General features: G+C 38.5%; 1 protein-coding gene across 7 annotated transcripts; it reads left to right on the top strand.

Moving 5' to 3' along the window:
* The first annotated feature begins 874 nt into the window (after nt 1–874).
* mlxipl (MLX interacting protein like) lies at nt 875–22,005 on the top strand. Of its 7 annotated transcripts, none has more exons than XM_032577286.1 (17): nt 875–1,372; nt 2,383–2,489; nt 4,991–5,073; nt 5,169–5,258; nt 5,754–5,795; nt 10,428–10,602; nt 12,752–12,832; nt 14,728–14,879; nt 14,966–15,578; nt 15,655–15,731; nt 16,125–16,386; nt 17,168–17,283; nt 17,447–17,569; nt 17,742–17,869; nt 18,061–18,184; nt 20,057–20,236; nt 20,321–20,436. In XM_032577286.1, exons 1-17 carry the CDS (start codon nt 1,035–1,037, stop codon nt 20,327–20,329), a joined length of 2,700 nt encoding a protein of 899 aa, XP_032433177.1. In that variant the 5' UTR covers nt 875–1,034; the 3' UTR covers nt 20,330–20,436. The 7 variants fall into 7 exon arrangements, with proteins under 7 accessions (XP_032433177.1, XP_032433178.1, XP_032433176.1 ...); XM_032577285.1 differs by having other exon boundaries at nt 877–1,372; nt 17,216–17,283; nt 20,057–20,186; nt 20,321–22,005; XM_032577282.1 differs by having other exon boundaries at nt 877–1,372; nt 20,057–20,186; nt 20,321–22,005.
* Nucleotides 22,006–22,726: the final 721 nt, after the last annotated feature.

Raw genomic sequence — 22,726 nt, 5'->3', positions numbered from 1 at the left:
TATAACTTCTCTTTTCAGCCGTAGCTCATAATTCATTTATATGTTGAGAATCAGAAAATTTGTGGAAAAACAAAAAAAAAGCAGGTGAAAGTTTAACAGTTCTGTTAAATTTGGAGCACTGAACTAAAGAACCAGTGCATCACACATTGCATGTTTTTTTTTTATGTTGGATTTATTTATTGACGTATAACTATTTGAAAATTATCTTTTTGGAATCACCATATAGACTTCCATCAATTTGTACTTGCAAATGTGTATGCCTACCTACTAATGTTCTGTAATTTGCCTGAATATTTATTTTTTCTAGCTAAACTGAACTGAATTTTATTTTTACTATTTTCTTCACTGTTTATTCCAAAAGAGCATCAGTAAATTTGAAAATCTGATTAAACCCAGGTAATATTTGCAGTTCGGTATTATAAATCATACTTATTTAAGAAAGTGACATCCTGAAGAAGCCGATTTCAAATGGCAACATTTTTCAAGAGCAATATTTGTGTTTAAGGTGCCATGCATTTACAGCCATACAAGTATCTAAAAATGAGTAATAGTTTCTTTTACCTTTATCAAAATATCACAAAATATCGTGATTAAATTCTAAGTCCATATCGCCCATTCCTATCGAAATTTCTTCCGGTAAGTCAGAATATGTTCTATGTACTACTGGACGATTTAAGTATCGTCAAATAGTACAATAGTTCTATAGACGATTAGATTTTTTTTTTCCAGTTCTGCCAAAAATAGACTGCATAGCACTGTCCGAATTTGAGACACTGTTTTGACCATGACTAATAATTAATGCCGCGGCATTTTGAACCCTTTCCCTCTTAAAGATCCTCCGAGTTGTTTTCGCGTGAAGTCTTTACGGATCAGGAAGTTGACACGCCGACAGTCTGCTCTGACACTGCCGTGCTCCCACCCAGAACGCAGAGGTGTGCGGTCGCCGCTGCTGGAAGGAGTCCACCCTCTTCAGGTAGAATCATCCAGCGCGGGCTGGAGGGGGAGCGAGGAAACCCGCAGAGCCGCTGCATGCCATGGCGAGAAACGGCAGCGTGTGTTCGGCCGCGCGGAGCCAACTGCAGGACTCCTCTGAGTCGGACTCGGAACCGGAGGGGGGTCCTGCTCGTCCGGCGGGAGTCGGACCCACGCCCGGCTCTTTCGCCCGCACCCAGGTGATCCACAGCGGACACTTCATGGTGTCGTCGCCGCACAGCGACTCGGCGGCGAGCCGCAGGAAGAGCGGCGGCTCGCAGCGGTACGACTTCGACACGGTGAACAGGACGTGGTGCCAGACCTACCGGTACCACTCCGGGAGCCTGAGCATCGACCCCACTCTCACCCGGCTGTTCGAGTGCATGTCTCTGGCTTACAGGTGAGTTCTGCAGCCTGGTCATGGGACCGGGTCAACAACGAACCTGAGCTCACAGATTATTGACCATAGAAAAGTGATTTTTGTGCAGTTTAGTGCTGAACCTGACATAACCTGAGCCACCCGCTTTATTAACACGCATTCTCAGTTTTAAATTCAGCTCTTCCAATGAAATAAAGAAAGCATTCTGCAGACTAAAAATTGCTCCAAGCTTTATTACAAATGTATTAAAGCGCCTCAAGCAGCCTGCAGTGAAGAAAGTCTGCATAAAAGTATGTTTTCCAACAGATTTCTCCTTTAAAACTGATAACTGAGGCTTGTAGATGTGTCTCTTACACAACAGCCTGGAAAGTCTTCACTGTAAACTGGACTTTGAATCCAGTTGGCAGGAATGGAAAGATTACAGAGAAACTGAGGCAAAGGGGAAAAGGTCATGCAATGAAGGCCCACTGCCTTTTATTTCTTTTCTTTAATTTAAGGCTCACAACTGCTTGTTTAATGATGCAGCAACATATTCCAGTCACTAATATAAGAAATTCAGCTCATCTTTTGCAGAAAATGCTAAACTCCAAATATAGATTTACTCGAAAAGTTTAAATATTACAGAAAATCAACTGTAATGTGTAATATGTTTAGTCTATCCACTCTCCTGCATACAAAGCAGAATAAATTAGTTTTCAGAAAATATCTCGCAGACATTTTAACCCACTAAAAGCATGTTGATAATGATTCGCTGGGCTTCCTAGCAACACCTGGTGCACCTCACATTAGCAGCCCTCTTCTCAGCTCTCTGCAGGCAGAGGGATCTTAGAGGGAAAAAAAAGAAAGGCAAACATCCTGTCTGAGTACCGAGAAAGCAGTCAATCGGGTGCTATTAGTCAAATTCAGGACAGGTTTCCCGCAGGGGCGAGACAGTCAGGCAACAATTTGTTTTTCAGCATTCTTCTTCTTTAAGATGTAACTCATATTTCACTTTCTTTGTTTTTGTTGTGTTTTTTTTTGCTCCACCACAGCGGGAAAATAGTCTCTCCCAAATGGAAGTCGTTCAAGGGTCTGCGCTTGCTTTGGAGGGATAAGATCCGTCTGAACAACGCAATATGGAGAGCATGGTTCATTCAGTGTGAGTCTGCAAGTCCTCTCTTCACCTGCTGCCCATTATAAAGTGTGAGATTAGGAAAATAAAAGCAGAGTCACCATTTAACAGATAGCTGTGAAAAGCGATTTCCCGTTTTCAATTTTATTCATACCGCTTTTGCTTTTTCGTTTTACCGTGGAGGAATTTTGGCCCATTTAATTCAGTCACATTGGAAATTTGCCACATTTCCAACACAAGCAGTCTGTTTAAGATGGAGATACACTGATCCAATATTAATATCTATATCGGTCCCGATATTGTAAAAAAAAATAAATTCCAGATCGAGTATTGTGACAGTGTACCCGATTCTAATTCTATAGTTTGTGCTCTGAGCGACGTCATGCTTTATTTATTTTACATAATATTTAGAATTCTTAATTGAACTTTCTGAACCATTTGAAAACTTTGCTGCAGTTTATTTTTACATGTTTGACCAAGATAGTTAACCGATTGTATTTGTCAGCTTCACTTTCGTCATTATTTATTTTACATTGGCTGTTATGCTACTATTTGTATTGACTCAACAAATTAAATTTGTTTTAACATGTTTGACCAGCTACTGGTGTATTTAAATGTGCTGCACTGGTGCAGGTTTATCAAATAAATGTTTAATTCTGTTCATTTATGTCTGTGTTTAAAAAAAAAAGAAGTATCGGATTGGTATCAGCCGATACTAAATCTCAGATGTTGGTATCGGTATCGGAAGTGAAAAAAGTGAATCAGTGTATCAATAGTTTAAGAACACACTGCAGCGTCTCATCTGAATTATGACAAGGCCGCTGTCTGTCATAAAATCCTCTTAAATTTCACCAAATTTTGACAAAAACAAACGGTGAAAAATCTTTAGTTATTGGCATGAAAACTGTTCCAATGCTCTTTACTGGATTCCAGGAATATATCAAATACCACAGAAAAAAACTAACACTTTTATCTACCTTTTAAAATGTTGCCTCTTCTTTTCATAATACTTGAAAAAGCATTTTCTTTTTCAGGAACACGTGCAACCTCGCAGAGTCTTAACAATGTTTCTAAATCATCCTTATTTTCACCGGTGGGGACAGGTCAGGACTGCAGACGGACCTGTACTCAGAACCCTCAATGTCCTTGGAATGTGTGTGGAATGTTGCTTTTGTGTTCTGAAAAATGCATGAGGTGTTGCATAAAAGGTGTTGCCTTTAAATTTCTGCTGGACATCACTTCATCAATGCTGCAAACATGTCACAGAGCAACAGGGACTGACATACCTCAGCTCTATCACTTAGCCTAATATGTTAAAAATAACGGATAGCTCTTTTTAGATCTTTCTCAGACCGGTGGAATTAGATTTTTTTTTTAAAAAGTAAGATGGATATAAAGATTAAATTTATGGATTTTTTTGACACGGTGGCAATCTATAACCTTTAAGCAAATCTTGAAATTATTGACTGATTGTGAGTTTAGCGGGAGAGTTTTTTGTTTCTTGGCTTTGCTGTGACCGCCAGGCGCTGCCAGCTGAAAGTTGAGGTGTGGTTTATAGAGGATTCTGCCTTCAGGTCGTCCCGCCGCCTGCAGGTCGGACCGGAATCTCTTGCCTCTTGGAGTAATAGTAGCTCCTCGGTCTGCACATGTAACGAAGGAATAAACGGCGCACTGGAAACATTCTGAGAACATGGTAGAGTTATCCATGCGCAGCTTTAGCTTAAGAAATATGGATGGAACCGTTGACAGGGGATGTTGTTCGTGAAAAATACAACGCTTCTTCCAGATGGCCAACAAAAACACAAAGAGAGATCAAACATATCTGATGCTAAATTAACAAACATCATTCACATTTTACATGTTAATAGAAAGGTTTCAGATATTTATCTGCAGACGCATTCAATAAATTGGACTATTGTTGAAAATCCCGCTAATCTTAGGAACTTAATCACTAAGGGAAACATTATATAGATTAATTACACACAGACGGATGTTTGAAAGCCTTTATTTCTGTTAATTACGATAATTTTCCACTTACAGTAACAAAACTGCAACAAAACAAAATCTTATTTGGTCTGATTTCTAGTGCTAATATCTTTGTCCACTTTAAAATAAGACAGAACCTATTTACAAGTAGCTTCCCTGCAAGATATCAGAGCTTGTTTTAAGTCAATAACTCATTAATAGTAATTGAAAAAGTTCTGGTTCCACTGGCAGATTATTCCACTTATAACAAGAAAATTTTCCCATATTATAAGTAGCATAATCTGACAGTTGGACTAGTACTTTTTAAAATCACTAATAAGGAATTATTGACTTAAAACAAGCTCTTAAATCTTGCTGAAAAGTTATTTGTAGTTAGTTAGTTTTGTCTTATTTCAAGTGTAATAATAAAGTTGGCAAAATTGTGTCTGTTTTGCAGTGACACATGACATTTAAAATTAGAATATTACATGAGCCCAATAAAGGAAACCATTTTTAATAGAAAAATGTAGCTTTAATGAAAAGTCTGTATCTTTGACCCTCAGATGTGGAGAAGAGGAAGAACCCAGTGTGTGGGTTCGTCACGCCGCTGGAAGGCTCCGAGACAGAAGCTCACCGAAAGCCTGAGGTGAGCGATTCAAATGCGTCTTGAGTCGTGGTTAGCTTTCCTTTTAGCTTTCCTTCTCTGTTAAACCTTGGCTTTCGCCGGTGTTGGAACGACAGGCAATCATTTTGGAGGGCAGCTACTGGAAGAGGAGGATTGAAGTGGTGATTAAGGAGTACCACAAGTGGAGGATTTATTACAAGAAAAGGGTGAGTGTGAGTCGGCTCCACGTGTTTCCATTTGTTTGGCTTAGAAATCTGTGAGTTGTAGAGATTTTTTTTGTTTGTTTGTCCTAAATTATACTCAGTTATCAGTATGTAATAGAGTAAACACATCACCAATCACCAACAGACCAATCAGGTCCTTTTGCAGCAAAACATCCCCACACCATGGCACTTCCATCTCCGTGCTCCTGAGTTAGAATGAGGTTGTTTTCCTGGAATGCTGTATTATTTTTTTTTTGTAGCATTTCTCAATTTTTATTTTCAGATTTCTTAATTCTGAATGAAAAAAATGAAAGCAAAATTTGAAACAGCTACCAGGCTATTTAAGTATTTTTCTCCATATTATTTGCTCTGCAGAAAAATGTGTCTGCTTTCACTGCCATTAAAGAACTGAAAAGGTTAAATTTTTTGTTCTTTGTTGACTGTCAGACTCACTTATTGTAAATCAGACTGTAAGGCTTCTCTGTTTCTGTTTTGCAGCTTCAGAAGAAGAAGGATGACATCCTGTCAATGCTGCAGGAGGTATGTGATCTGATCTGACAAGTCATCGTCTATTCTTGCTCCTGAGTATCTTTCTGTTTGTCTTGGAAGTGCATCAAGGTAGAGGGATATCGATTTTATTTTTTTTTTTTTTGACCATTCGAGGCTGAAGCCGGCTGCCTGACCTGGTCCACTTTGTGTGGGCCGGTGACCTGCTTCGTTATTATTCACACCTGAATGCATTATAAGAACACGAGGAACGAGTCTCCCTCTGTTAACTAGATAGAAACTAAAAAAAAAGGATCCGCAGGGGCAAAAAAACCAAAATAAAAACACTTGAGCCGTGCGTCAGAGCCTGACATTTATAGGTAATTGACACAGTGATTACCAGGAACTCTTAACACCTCTCGTCCGTTTTTAGGGAGGTTTTAATCTTCATTCAAGTGAAATTGCCTCAAAATGTAGTGTCTTTTTTTTTTCTTTTTAATGTGACCTACTTGCAGCAGGGCTTTTGTCAGACTTAAGCAGCAGAGGTGCTGTGAGTTTGTTCGTGACGCCATAGGATGCAGAAACCCAAAGTGCAGATGTAAATTCGGCGAAGAAGCAGGAGGGAACCTCGTGAATGACGGCTCAGTCCTCTGAATGAAGCGGCGGCGGATAAACTGAGCTTCCCTCCGGCGCTGAGAGGCTTCGTTTACCTGAGTTAAAAATTAAGAACGCTCCGGTAATGAGTCTGTGTCCTAGCATCCATGCGATCACGGCACTTAAAAGGGAACATATCAGCAGCTGGTCAAAGATCGCTGCCATGTGTTATCTGGCCTTCCACAAGTTACATCCAGAGGCTGGAAAAACACACAACCGGAACCAAACAGCTATTTTTGTTTAATCAAATAGAGTTTTGCAGTCTTTCATCTTACTAGATCTCTGTTTTAATTTGGCCAAAATCTATTGAGCTAAGATTTTTCTTTATTTCCAGTTTTATGGAGTAGAGGTTGTGTTTCAGAATCCAACAAATATCTTGTAATCTGGCAGTTTTAACTATTTAGCAAAGGCAAGTGCAAAAAGAAAAGAAAAAAAAAGATCACCACTCCCATTAGTTTTGAGAATCGTGAGCAAATCTAGAATTGTATTTCATTAACATGTTTATAATGTTTGGAAAAAGGCAGAACCCCCCTCCCCCCCCCGAAAAGCTAATAGTTTATATTCTAGGGGTGGAAATCTTTTATTATCTCAGGATTTGAATCCGATTTTAAAAACCAACCATTCGATTCAAAATTGATTTTCGAGTCAAAACAATTGTTCATGATGCTTTCTGCTTTAATCTATTGGTGTGCGAAGAATCCTCATGATCTACTCCAGTCTGAGGAGGTAGAATGATAAATGGAGACAATAAAATGTCACATTTTTTACATTTTAAATAGTAATCCATGCTTAGATGGGATTACACCCTCCCTGCATCCCCAGTTTTATTTTTGTTTTTTGTTACGGACAGAGTGTCACTCCTTTCTGCAGACAGCCAGCGATGCAATTTCCATAAAAAATTTTTTTAGGAATTTGACGGTCTTTGTAGTAATTTAGCAAAGAATCAAAAAACATGTACATATGTTCTCACCACAACGGAGAGACGCTATGTATTCATGTCGCCTGTGGATACACAAAACGGATAATGGAAGCGGAATAGTTATAGTGAAATATCAACATTGCTGTCCCAGCAAAACACAGCCACAAACTTCTGACCAATTCAGAAGTTTTCAGAGGGCGGTGTGTTGCTCCATGTCTGGAAAAATGTACTGCAGTTGTAGAAGATTTAATATTCTTCTTTTTGGTTGTCTGTATTTCTAAATGCATTTCAAATTAAGGTTCTAAAAACCAAAAGAAATAATAATGTCAATGGAAAAATAAGCACTTTGTAAAGATACATGTATGCACATTACGTCAAACTGGAGTCTACATAATTTCAAGTGAAAGCCTTACTCCATCCGTTAAAATGTTTTTTTTTAACAACATCAAAACAACTTTTAAAATATATTTTTTAATGTTGTTAAGAAAAAGCCCATGTTATGACTTGCGCTGTCATAAGGTACAGCACACGTTGGCTCAACTGTAGCTCCACTTATGTTGCGTGTTCCCAAAGTGCTCAAGCTTCATTTTCCGAACCAGCTTTCACGATTTAAGACCCTGAGAGCTGTAGCTTGATATTATTCGACAGAAATAAAAAAATGTATTCATCCATTGTGTTCCACTTATCCGAGGTCGGATCGTGGGGGCCGCAGGTTCAGGAGACGACCTCTGACATCCGTCTCCCCCAGCGATATCTTCCAGCTCATTTTAGGGGATGTCGTCCCTCCAGTGAGTTCTGGGTCTCCTCCCTGTGGGAAACCTCCAGAGGGAGGTGCTCAAGAACCACCTCTGTTTCCTCCTGTACACAGGGTTATTTTTGTAAAGTTTAAGATTTTCATGGCCTAATTGTCAAAAATGGTTCCTTTTGATTATTTACTTAAGGAATAGACACATCTACATTTAAAAAAAAGGTAAAATATGTTGTATCATAATGTGGAGGAGGGTAGGCCGTTCAGTCAGACTGTTGCTCAAGATGACCACCAGCTCAGAAAAGGACGCAAGAAAAGATGAAATTCATATATTGATTTGAGGTTTTATAAATAAAAATGAATAATTTTTCAAGGTTAACCTATTATCCAAAATAAAACTTAAGTGATTTGAGATCAAAAGCTTTAAAATAAAGCTTCTAGAATGGTCATGATGTCAACCCCAGTTTCCTTTTTCTTCTTCTTTCTTTCTTTTTTTTTTAAAGCAAATTCCACATGTTGTGGTTTCATGACTTGAAATTTGGCTCCAGTGCTTCCTCCTCACGGGCCGCATCTAAAATTAATCACTTGAAGTGACTTCAGATCAAACCAGAGGCTTCTTTTTGCAAAATCTTCAAAATGATGTTAATTGATAGATCAACATCATGTTGAAAATTTGATAAGTTCAATCTATGAATCCAGTTACACTGAATTAAATAGAGATGGAAGATGAATTCTTGCATAATGTTTTAATTTAAAATTAAAGTGCGTCTGTTGTGGAGATAATTGTGGCAAATTTAAATTAGACTTTTCTTTTTCTTCGTCTTTGTTCTTTCTTTCTCCGTTTCATTATTTTTTGGACGTCGTCTTTATTGTGAGGTAGCACTCAGATGCAGGGAACCCAAAACATGTCAATACCTGCTATCAGAAGTAGGAAATTTTGAGGTTCCTATGTATGCACGCGCGTGTGTGTGTGTATTACCCCTATTTAACCAGGCGCAGTTTGACTGACCGGGGCCTCGGGTCTTCCTGTTTGCATGCACGTGTGTGCAGCTCTCAGAATTAGGTCAGGGACAAAAGCCTGTCGCTGGTTTTGAAATGTTGAGACGTCAAAATGAAACCACATAATGATAACCTGTTGGGGGCCTTGTGTTTTTCGACAATGTGATTTATTTTTTTTTCATAATGGGCTTCAGAAACACACACGCACACAAACACATGCATGTGCATGCAAAACTCACCAATCTTCTCAGAGGGGATGTCTCAAACGTAATCAAAGGAGCTTCCGGCTCAATCTGGGCTTCCCTATAAGACCGGCTCTGGATCTGGGGTTGGTGGGTGAAGATGACAAAGACAGTCAGGGTGAAATAAAGCGCTGTGTGCAGAGGGAACGGACCGAGTCATCAGCTGCATTTTCTGTAAGTTTTATTTGCTTTCCAGAATACAGAGGCTCTCTAATATAAAGGGTTTCTAACCGACTGGTTTCTATAAACCAGCAAGTGTAGTTTTATTTGTAAAAGGATATTCAATTGTCAATATTTTTTGTTATGCATGTATTCAAATATGTTGAGTTTTAGCTTTTTGTTATTATGAGATGAAGTAATTTTGTAATCTTATAGTTTAGGGGTGGGCATTTATCGTATCATTTATAATTTATTGCATAAAATGTCTTATGATTTTAGGAACTTTGATTTATTATTGTCATGATAGATTTCAGTCATTGTTGGTATATTAAAAAGAACTGACACTGCATCAATAAATATGACTAAATGTGGTTACTGTGTGCGAGTTAGTGAAAGAAATCACACTTTATAGATGAACTGAACTCATATCAGGCCTTTTCTATCTTTTTGACCACTTAAATCGCTTTACACTCGAGTCACATTCACCCATTCACACTCACAAATGCTCCCACATTTATACACCGATACGCAGATTGATAGGCAGTTTGGGGTTTAGTGCCTTGCTCAGAGGCACATCGACGTGTGGCAGGAGGAAGCTGGAATCGAACCTACAACCTTCCGATCACAAGACGACTACTCTACCCACAGAGTAGAAGCTTATTGTAAACAGGAATATTTTTCAAGGACAATATTTGTGTTTGTGGAATTAGGAGTGCTCCATGCAGTCACAGTCATACAGTTACATAAAAAAGAAGTATTAAATAGTTTTCTACCAAAGTTTTCAGCGCTACCACAATAGCACCACAAAATATCGTGATAACATTCTACATCCATATTGCATACCCCTAGTTCAATTTTCATGGCAGCATGTGAGTCACATGCCATCATCGCATCACTCTGGCCTCCGCTCGTTTGTGTCGGTTCTTCTGATAATGTTTCTCCGTCTTTCTGCTGCTGTGCTGAAGGGGCAGACCTGCCAGGCCAAGCTGGACAGATGGTCCAGTCATTCCTACCCGCAACCTGAAGTCGCCCCCGTAGAGGCCCACATGTTTGACCTGGACTGCCTTCTGTCCGACATCTCCGACACTCTGTTCACCATGACCCAGAAACCCTGTCCCTGGACCAGCGACAGACACAACAGTGAGTTAGTTGTCCACATCTGGAGAGTTTCGAAATGTTTCGCTGGGAATTTGTGTAAAACTGAAGGACTTTTTAACAAAGTGTTTAGGGATGAAGTTTTAGAGGTCCTCATGGTATTGTGTGATTGTGTGTCATGCACAATTAGGCCTGTCGCGATAACAAATTTTGCAGGATGATAAATTGTTCCAGAAGTTATTGCGATAAACGATAATATTGTTTTGAGACAATTTTTAAGTAATAATGGCAAAATCATAATGCAAGAACACATTCTTAAAGATTAATAAACTTTAAATTCTAATGAACATTTAACACTGGAACTGGAAGACATTTTAAATATCCAAAATAAATAAACAAAACTACAAATAAAATTAATTTTGAAGTATTTGTAAACAAATTTGTCCCTAAAAAAAAAAGGGCTAGTTGAGACGACAGCACCAACTGAAGACTTTCATCATCCAGTTTTTGGTAGAAAGAGAGAAAAAAGAGATAAACAATAAATCATGCCAATGGAAATTATTGAGTTTGTTTTAATTTATCGTGCTATTAATTGGTTTATTGATTATTTTGACAGGCTTATGCATGATGATTCAAGTCTAAAACAGAAATGTTCATGTAACATGATCTAACTGGCTTTTGTTGAATTCCATGAAGTTGTTAATTTGCAACTATATGTGCATCGTGTGCAGTCTAACAATCCTTTTTTATCCATTCCATCTTTTCAGAATGTAAAACTGAGCATAACAAGCTAATATTAGATTAATATGTCCGACTGTCTCTTTGGATAGAGCCATACAGTTGACTGCTTTACAGAGATGTGCTGTTAGCCGGCACGAGGTTATTTTAAATACCTTAATAAAAGCGGAGGGTGGGGCTGCGGGTTATTGGAGTTATTACCTCTCTAATGCTTCACAAAAAAGTCAAGATCACAGAAAGGGTCAGGCAAAGTTTGTGGAGACACGCACCACCTCCAGCACCATCTGACTGACAGCGGTAATCTTCTCTTTTATTTTTCATGACAAAGCAGCATCAAAACAGACAAAATATGTGGGTTATTTTTTTGTTTTAATGATTCTTCTTGGCAATAAATCGGATATCATTGAAACGGAGAAGATTCTTCTGTTGGGGTAGGAGCATCTAGTCAGGAACTTAAAGGAGCAGTATTATGTAAAATCAACTTTTCTGAGCTTTTCGTCATGTTATCTTTGCACATAAATGGAGTGTAGCTTTGATTCTGTCTTGCGTGTTTGAGAAATCCTTTAATCTCCCGTGGCAACCATTCGCATTTGTAAAACGCTTGGGGGGAACCAAGTGCTGCCTTCCTGAAGCTGCAGGTTCCCAGCCGAACTTCTGCATAAAAGATCACCCTTCCCCTTCACCTCCCCCACTCAGCTCCTTCAAACTAGCAGCAGCAGCACTTAGCAAACACAAATCTCTGGAGCTCATTATAGGAGCTACTTCTCAGTCCACTGCTCTGACGAATGTTTGTTAACGCTTGATAAGAGGAATGTTGATGTGATGACGTGCTGAAGGCGGAGTGTCAGAAAGGGCAGGAGTTTCTTTAAGAGACAGAGCCCCAATTTTAGGGTGTTAAATTCTGAAGTCAAGTTTCTTTTAAGCCATGTTTGAAGAAGCCCATTTCAAATGTTTTTCAAGAACAATATTTGTGTTTGAGGTGCTATGAATGCTGTGTCATGCAGTCACAGTCATACAGTTTCCTACAAATAAATAAATATATATATATTTATATATTTTTTCATCATGATTGTTATCACAATAGTGTCACAAAATATCCTCATAGAAGTCTAAGTCTATCAGGGTACTGCTCCTTTAAAAGGTCTAGATAAGTTGATAAAGAAGGCAGGTTCTGTTCTCTGTTTAGAATTTATTTTACAAAACCATCAAAGTTAACATTTTAATGTGTTTTAATCCAGTCTGGGATTGGTTAAAGGGAGAAAATGTGCTGTAGTAACGATCAATATGTTGTTATTTATTTACTAATAGATTAAATTATCTTACAGACTGATTTAATCATTTCTGTTTAAAGTTGTTTGTCGCGGTGATGAGTTTAACAATTGAACAATTGATCATGTGAAAATAAGGAATATGCCTTTTAATGAATTATTTAATTTTGAATGCTTTCTCACTTTAGCTTACACAAGCAATGCTGACATGATCCAGCCAGGCCTGACGCCGCTGCAGCCCAGTATGGATGATTTCATGGACATCCCAGGTACTCCCTTCTTATTCATCTGTTTATGTGACGATTCATTTCTTTGTCAGGAGGAGCAGCAAACCTCCGTGCAACTGCAACATGCGATGTCTTAGTGTTTAATTATTACCTATTGTTGTTTTTCTTGAAGCTGGTTAGGTAAGGATCTTATCAGTTTGACAAATTTAGACCGTAGGCGTCCAAAGTGCAGGTCCACAGGCCATTTTCAGCACCTGGGGGGATTTTGTGTGGCCTCCCACTGCTGTTCAAGAATGGTACCAATCTGGACGGTGGCCACAAAGCTTTATTTAAAATTATTATTATTATTTTTACATTTTTAAAGACATTTCCCTGACAAAATAAAACCATTTTTAACATTTAAAATGTTTCAGCATAAAGTGTTGTTCCTTATTCTGACACACCTTCTGCTACCATCATAGTTTTGTAGTAAGCTAGACCACAAGCATCCAGTGAATTTTACTGAAGACCAGACTTGATCAACCATTTATTAAACCTGCGTGAATACTTTCAAAGACAGAGTGACCCATATCCGGTTACTATTTCTGACAATAGCCTGAAAATAGAAAGCAATCAATACAGCAAACAAATGAAGCCGCTTTGCATGCTGCGGTTCCAGAATGACTGACACATCTCTTTCGTACCAAAGCATGAAAAAAAAAATTTATTGTGTTTTTTAATGAACAAAAAAAGTTAATTTTATGTCCGTTAATTATTAAAACAATTTAGACACAACTGTAAAGTAAGAATGGCAGATCTCAAATTCTTTGAGATGTTTATAAATCACTTACTAGACTCAAAGGATGCTACAATGTGCTTTCCCAAAGGTCTCAAATATGCCATGAGATGTCTGGATGAAGTAGAGTTGAAAAACAAGTATTTTGTTTCTAGTATGTCTAAAATCTCCTAAATTCTTGTGGGAGGATAGAGCGATACTTCAACTTTTGGGCGCATATCCAAAAAGCACAGCACATTACCAAAGAAACAAGACTGAAATATGGCGGTAGCGCCATTATGGTCTTCAGTTACTTCTCTTCAGATTAGCTAGACGTGTTGTCAAGATGGACGAAACCAGGAAATCTTAAATAAACCGATGCGTATTAAATACCTGTTGGTTTTGACCCAACACTCTCTACAGGTGAAAATGTAGAGATTTTTTTTTAACCAGAAAAGATGAATTAATCTTTTAACCAGAAAAAATTTAATTAATTTTTTAAAATTAATGTAATTTTATTAATAATAATAATAATAATAATAATCAAGATTCTTCATTAAAAATCAAGAAAAATGTTTAATGTCCTCAGAGTTGTGGTCAAATTTTGACAAAATATATTTTTGTCAAAATATTTTGAAGGCAAATATTCTGCTAACCTCCTACCAAAGAAGACTGAATGGTAAATTTAATCAAAAACACTTTGACAAAGTATTGTTTCAGGTTTCTCATTCTTATGAAGCCAGGTCGTTACAGGTTTTTTCTGTTTTTCGTTTCAAAAGATTTGCTTATGTCTTTCTTTCTTATGAGTCATACAGAATACATTATCAGGGTCTCATTTTGTTCATCATAAAAAATAAACATGAACATAGAGTGTAGATATTTCATATTCACAGCTTTTTGTGCATGCTTCAGCAACCAATGACTGGAGAAAGTGTCAGACCATTACTTTTCAGTAATGCTGTCATACTCAGTGTGTCCTCCAGAGGGCACCTTTCCACTTTCTGAGCGTTCTGGCAAATTGGAAAAAAATGTTTTTTTTTAAACACAATTTTTATTGTTTCAGCACAAAAGGGAAACATTACATTATAAAACGTCACATTCCTACCTCAATGTTTCCCAGATAAAAGTAATTTGTAATATGGAAAGTATGTCTGTCTAATAAACACTGTTAATGTGGTCCCAGATATCTTTCTGAACTACCGAGGTCAGCCCACTGACCAGAGTGGGTATGTCGACTGTAGCTACTTTGACGGTCCACCCAGCACGGCTTATGCTCCTGTTCCATCTCCTGTTGTGACAGCCCCTCAGCTTCTTATCGACACCCAGCTGGCTCAGGTGGTTCTGCTGGTTACAGCACTTTCGGAAGAGTTTTATTAAAAACAAACGTTAACGTTGAATCTTTGTTTTTTTTCCCCCTGTAGCCTAATCTGTCTTCTGACAGTCTACCCCAGTCCTCTACATCCAGCCCTCGCTCAGAGCAGACCAGGGCGAGCCAGGACTGTGGCGAGTACCATACGTCCAGCATGGCCTCCGGAGCCATGTCATACGGACATCAGTCGTACCACGATGCATCTGCGTCTACGGCATACACCAGTAACGCAGAGCAACCTGTCTCTGCAAGCGTTCCTTTCCTGCACCCACTGCCGTGTCACAAGTTCGGGTTCTACACAACGGCGAGCGTGACCTCTACCGTTATCACTCACACAGCCTCCACCATGGGAGCTCAGGGCTCCGTGTACCAGGCTCATACCTACGCTCCGGCAGTGGACCCGTACTCCCAGACCCACTGCCACTCTCTCAGTTACCCGGCTGCCGCGTCGGACCCGGTCCACGCAGCGCTGGCTCCTGTCACAGCGACCCACTGCCTGTCTGTCCCGGAGCAGTTGGTTGTTTCAGGGGTCAGGGGGAAACACAAGCAAAAGACAGGAGGACTGCGGACAGCTGGGTCCCCCGATTTGCCCTCCAACCCCCAATCCACTGCCCCCATCCCCACCAGCTGCCTGGCTAAGCTGCTTTCCTCCAGCACACATGACAGTGAGCTAATTCAAACAACTGCTTTATGTCTGATAATCGTGAAGCGCACAATGCATAATTTTCTCTGTTCTTATAGGAAAACCAACGCTTGGGTTTAATAGTACCTCTCTGATGACAACGAAAGGTCAGAGGTCAAAATCTAAGAGCTTTGTGGTAAGCCTTAAATAAGTGTATCTGTATTTCTTGTTTAGCACAGAGATAAATAGACGTAACAGGAATTGTTTAAAACACATATTTCAAATACAGGCACCCATGCTGATTATAACTTATAGTTGGCTGAAACAGTGTTTTGTCACCAAAAATTCATCAGCACATTTTGTGTGCTTATGTTTTCTGTATTTGATAGCACTTCCTGTCATTACTGTTTGCTGTCTGAAGTATTAAAGTGTCTCAAAAGGCACTTTAATACTCTAGTCAGCAGATTTGTTCTGTAGTACTTTGGCCCTTAATGTGGCATCAATAGAAATGTGATGTAAAAAAACCCAAAAAACTTTCTAGTTTAGACATAATCAAATGGATTTGCTCTGGTGTTCTCTTCCTCATCAGAAAACATGTGTTGTTCAGCAGACAAGCCGGGCCGCTCAAGTTGGCGGCGTTTCCTCGACACTGCAGCCTGAAGCCGGTTGGCCTACAGTGATGACGCCTCCGCTGGGACACAGCGGGCCGCGCGTCAGCACCTCGAGAGGCTCAGCGGTGTCCGCTCTTCTTACCCTCGGGTCCACCAACAGCACCGCAGCCCTGCTCGTTCCCAAGACGGAGAAGCTGTCACCTGTTCCTCTCTATGCCACAGACAGGAGCAGCCTGACAGGTACTGCTCCTGCTCCTCACATATCTCACCTTTCCAAGGACATTGAAGCTGAATTTTCAAATAAATGATTAAATGTTAACATTTAACTCAAGAAAATGTGGAGAGAAAAAAAGCTAGCAATATATCAACAAATCACATTAGTTTGATTCTAATAAGGCTGCATATGATTATTTTAGTCATGATTAACAGAATAATCAGATTAAAAACGGGCACATTTTGCAGATCATTGAACCACTTACGCTTATTGTGTACTATTTTAAAACTACATAAAAGATGCAAATAATTTTTAATTAAGAAAATAAACATTTTCTTGCAGAGAAAAAAACCATTCTTCTAACGTCAACATGTGAAAATCTCAGGGTTTCTGCTCGACTTAGCATCAATACAGTGTAAAGCTAATCTGTTGATTATTTTTTAATTTACTCAACAAAAGTGGCCTAATAGGAATTTTTTTTAAAGAAATTGAACCAGGTGAAGCTAAAACTATGCCATTTGAGGAATTCTGGGTAAAAACACATATCTACAGATAAAGAATGTTTTTCATCTCAAATGCAAATTCTATATATTTCTAATTACCGCCCTGAGGATTTTGTTCTTTTAGAAAATAGCATATCTCAGAGTCTGCAGGGATTTTTCCCTTACTATTGAAGTTGACAATTACTTCAATAATTGATTAATCACAATTAATCTGATAAATTTTTTCAATAATTAAGAGTTGAATTCAGAATATTATTTATGTGTTGAAGCTCAATTTAAAGATCAATGTTATTATTTTTTTTAGTTCGGTTCAGTGCTCATCCAGGTCAAATCTCTCCACCAAACCCTCTAGACAAAGCCTCCAATCCCGGCTCCCCACAGTCCGGCTTCTCAGGACAAGGAAAGCTGGAGTCTAATAAGGTGGGACATTTTGTAATGTTTACATGTTAAATTAGATGTTTCTTTCTATCTGTGAACATTTCCTAATTAAGAACTTGATAATCTTTTTTCTTTGCTGCACATGTAGGAAGGTTTTGGGAAAATGAGATTTGAAATTTGATCTACATTTCTGTGCTGTCTGCAGCAAGCAGAGACCAGGAGGATAACTCACATCTCTGCCGAGCAAAAGAGACGTTTCAACATCAAACTGGGATTCGACACTTTACATAACCTGGTGACGACGCTCAGCTCCCAGCCCAGCATAAAGGTACGCTGAATAAATGATGCAACTGCATTTACCAATGAAGCCGTCGAACGGTGAAGAGCACCGGAGCGACCTGATGAAGTACATCTCCCAGTGTAATAGAAGCGCTAATGACATCGTGAATAATTACGCGGCGTTGCGTCGCGGGTTGTAATCTGTCTGCGTGCTGGCACAGATCAGCAAAGCCACGACGCTGCAGAAGACTGCCGAGTACATCAGTAAGATGCAGCAGGAGAGAGCTCAGCTGCATGAGGAGGTTCAGAGACTCCGAGAGGAGATCCAGCACCTGAACTCTGCCATCAAGTGAGACATTTACTCACCATCAGCCTCTGATTGTGTGTTTCCTCATTTCCTAATCAGCCAGCATTAGACATGCTTATTCAAGACTGTGACTTATCCCCTCAATGTTGCTCATTCTTCTTACCCTGCTATCATGAAGATGGGTTACTCTGCTCTGTTGACTCACGGGGTGTGCATGTGTGTGTTGTGCGCAGTGCTTGCCAGCAGCAGCTCCCAGCCACAGGTGTCCCCATCACACGGCAGCGCTTTGACTACATGAGGCAAAAGTTCAGAGAGTACGTCCAGGCTCAGACTCTGCAGAACTGGAAGTTCTGGATCGTATCCTTATGGATGAATTGAGTTTTTTAAACTCGGGAACTAAATGCGAAGCGCCGCGGCGCCTCACAAAAGTGAATTTATATTTTGAAGTAATTTGTATTTTGTCACCACACACCTGAGAGTGTTTTATTGAGATTTTATGCCATAGATCAGTGGTGTTGGCCACGTCAAGATCAGAAATGTCCTCAAAGTGTCGGTTGTGTCAGAATGTATAAAATTAGCGCTTTTTCTTCATTCGACAAGTACTTCTAAAAATTGATTAATATTTAAATAATTTGGCACTAAATAAATAAAAACTGGCTAGATTTGACTGATAAAATAACATATATGTACATAACTGTTATCAAAGTTAGTTTTATGTGGCCTGTATGAGTCAAACATTTTACAATTGCTTGGTTTTAAAGTTAAATAAAGGCACTGTTATTTTTATTTTGAGCTTTTGAAATAAAGAAAGTTATCAATCTTGGCAAGCCACTGAGAGCAGAGTGACAGTACCGACATCAGGCCGCAGACACTTTAAGAATATCAAATGATGATGTGGTTCCAAGCCTTTTTCTCCAAATACGTATAAACAGACTTTATGCCATTTAGAAAAGACACTGCTTCCAATGTAGAAAAGAAAATTGTCTGTGAAATATCAGTTGAGCTTCTACACCTTTCATTTGTTCTGATTAAAATTTAACGTTGCAATTTGAGGTCAGAAGAAGTTCACTCTTTAGTCAGGGAGTCAACAAACAGACATTAAACACCGTTGTGCGTTGTTTGAAAATTATTGCTTTTTATTTAATTCACCATTTTTCCTGTAAAAATCAGTGGCACTCTTTGAAAAAAATTATACTGAAACCAAGTGTGAAATATTAATGAACTCAGGATCCTCTCAACTCAATACATTTAATAAAACATACCACAAAGATAACATCAAAGACGGAAGCTAAAAAATTCTGAATTTCAAACTTTGCTGCCAGAGGCACCTGTGCAGTAAGATGATTTATGAAACATCTATAGCTTGAGAAACAAAAACGAGCAGGTTCACATCTGAGTTTGCCTCTGCGGGAGTTCGGAGAATGGTCAAGGTCACTTTTTGATTTATTTTTTTTCCCCCTCTGGCATTTAACATTAAGATCTGTGAAACTAAACCAGCCAAGAAACGTGGCGGTCTTTCAACCGACATGATGCTGGTTGTTGATTGGCTTTGAATCTAACAAGTCGATGAAGTTTAAACGCTACCTCTTTGTTGTCTGCTTCTTCTGAGAAATTCAGAAATAAAATGTTAAAATAAATAAGTCCCTGAAACAAATTCCAATCATTCTGCAGCGCTATGCTAAATCACATCCTGCATATTTTAGCTTGGCATGGGTCTGCTGTAAAACAGCCCTGCTCCCTTTGTGGCTTTGCTGCATGATACGCTGACTAGCATAAAAAAAATTGCCTCATTATAGAAAATTAATAATATGACAAAGCATATAGCACCGTTATCAGGTTTACTACTTCTGTATTTCTAAAGTACAAAACAACAAATTCTTCTTGATTTGAACATTTATTTACAAATTATAAACAATAACAGTGTGATCTTGTTTACTGGTAAAACTATTAGAGTTAATATGATGTACCTTTGTACATCTTATTCCATACACTGTGATTTAAGATGTTAATAACTGCTTTTAATCTGCTTTATTCTACAAATTATTGACTTGTTGGTTAAATTAGTGTGAATTGGTTGAAATGGTTGTCTTCAGGCGCAACATGCCAGATGTGTAGGTCATTAGACACTGAGAAATGTTTGACATATGGTCAGGTGCTTAAATATGGTGGGATTTATTGACAATATTGAATCCTGGTACTGAAACGTGTCCTTTCTTAGCTCAGTGTCAGTTCAGTATCATCATTGAGCCTCTGTTCGAGTCCTACAATGGGATGGTTTCCACTGCCAGCGTGGAAGACCTGTGTCGATCTACTCTCTCCTGGTTGGACCAGCACTGTGCCTTGCCTGCTCTTAGACCCAGTGAGTCCAGCACAAATCCCATCAGAGGCTTCTACAGTTACACTCCGTTTGTTAGTATCTCCCTCTATGTGGTCAGCCAAGCTGTAAGTCGGCATTTTAAATCTTGTTTCTCCTGTTCTTGCTTGTTCTCCCAGTGGTTCTGAGTTCACTCCGTCTCTTGAGTACAACCACAGCCATCCTGACTGACCCAAGCCTCCTACCGGAGCAGGCTGCACTCGCAGTGACCCAGGGGGATCCTGCTCCTGCTATGGACCACTCCTTACAGCCCATAATGCGGCAGTAGTGAGCACAGCTTACGGACCAATGAAGAATACCCTCAAAAGAACATCCTGTTTAGTGAAGGGACGGAAATATGGAAAGCCGCTTCAAAAGTCATTTGCGTGATTTCTGGTGGCACCTGGTGTCTAAAAAGTGCAGTTAAGACCCACCTTTATCATGTGTATTTTACGCTACTACAAAATTTATGTATACAAGCTTTAATTAGTGCCACCTGGAGTTCAAAAAGTATATCACCCCTTTTTAAACTGTTTAACAAAACCCATATCCAGCTATCTGTCTAGCTAACTAGCTAGATATCTCACTGTCTAGATAGCTAGCTAGATAGCTAACTAGCTAGATGGCTAGGACTCAAGACTTTTGTGCAAAGGGTCAGAGTCCACAATTCAATAGAAGTCATTGAAAGGGTATACTACAGTATTTGTAATAACTTAAAATAACAAATTATACATACTTTAAACAGGTGGAATTACTTAATTATTTTTGTAAAATACGTGAATAATTATATGTGAAAATCATTAAAAAATGTGTTCTTTAGACATTAGAAGTTAACAGTTTTTTTTTTTCAAATTATTTCGTAATCCAGTTTTGTAGTGCGTTATATTTGATGACACATAGTGAGAAAAAAATATTTCATAAATGGTTGACATGAAGCAAATACCTGAAGTAATTGGATATGATTTGGACACATTATAAATTTGAGTTTTAATCAGTGATATGCAGATTTAATCATTTTTGTATTTGATAAATTATTGACATATTTGTTCATACACATACATTTTTTTAGGCATTTAATGTATTTATTGCAGTATTATATTGACTACATACATAACTATTTAGACAAATGATTTAGCCCCTTTGTGCCCTTAATAAGCCCTGATTTTTTCTTTATATTTTCCTTCTGATTATATATATTTGTGTATTGTTGCTTAATAAACTCCAGGTGGCGCCTTTGACAGCGTTTATTGAACAGCAGGTAACACGATTAATGACAAAACCAGCTTTCCATAGCGGACAAAACTCAACTGAAAGCCTGAATTTGGATTTGATGCTCACTTCTAAGACTGCTTGTAGTGAATAAAAGTAAATCATATTTTCAGTTAAACTTCCAACTCACTCAGAACTAATACTAAATGTGATGTACGCTTAAAGTTTTACCGTATACATATATTACATATTGCATAAGTACAGTACATGTAGCATACTGTACATTAATTTCTGTGACACATGTAGAGCTGTCAATCACTGTAGCAATGGTGACTTAATTTTATATGTATATTGTGTGTCTTATAATTGTGTTTTAAACCAGTGGCCTTCTACAGTTATTCTCAGGCTGACTTACATATATAAAACATCATTTCTCCCCTTTGCTCATAAATAAAGTCAGTGCCTTGTATCCTGCTTATATGATTTTGTGTTCTTCTAGTTACAGCTCCTTATAAAAGCATTCGTACGTCTTGAACGTTTTATATTTTGTCACATTGCAACCTTAAACGTCAGTGTTTAGATTGGGGTTTCTCTATAAAGCAATATCTCAACCTTTTAACATCTCAGTTGTCAGCTTTGTTCAACTCACTGGCTATACATGGAAAGACAGTACCTACAGCACACATTGAGTTTTACATTTATATCATGATTAAATGAAAAAGGGTTCAAGATGTATAGAGCAGTGGTGCCCAAAGTCAGACCTCGAGGGCCAGCATCCTGCGTGTTTTAATTCTCTTCCTGGTTTATCACACCTGGATCCAATTATGGCTCATTAGAAGGCCTATGAAGAACATTGACATGGTGAAAAGGTTGTTACTACCACCAGAGAGAGAACTAAAACATGCAGGATGTAGCATTCTGTACATTAACCCTTGAGGACAGACTTTGGGCACCACTGGTATAGAGGCAGTGTTGGCTGGTTTTAGTCTCCAAGAAATAAATAACAGATGTTGACTGATTATCATCATAATTTAGGTCCCAATGGAAATGCTGATTTTGTTTTTTGTAGTTTTGATTAAGGATTTACTTATTAAGCATAACCAAAACAAAAAAAAAATCTAAAAATCAAGTTCCTGTATGGCAACCCGTTTCCGCCACTCTGTTAAAAAAAATATATATATCTCCTTATTATGAGATAGTATCTCAAAAAATATATATATAATAAGATAATTTATTTTATTTTTTTTAACAGAGTGGCGGAAACGGGCTTCCATATTCCTGTGTCATTAAAATAGGAATAATTTACTCGTTGTGCACAATGTCACCTCTGTGCTGTA

The sequence above is a fragment of the Xiphophorus hellerii genome, chromosome 11 (assembly GCF_003331165.1).
Source record: "Xiphophorus hellerii strain 12219 chromosome 11, Xiphophorus_hellerii-4.1, whole genome shotgun sequence".
In the NCBI taxonomy this organism is placed as follows: Eukaryota; Metazoa; Chordata; class Actinopteri; order Cyprinodontiformes; family Poeciliidae; genus Xiphophorus; species Xiphophorus hellerii.
The sequence above is the reverse complement of the archived record's forward strand: the minus strand, read 5'-3'. Positions and strand labels throughout refer to the sequence as shown.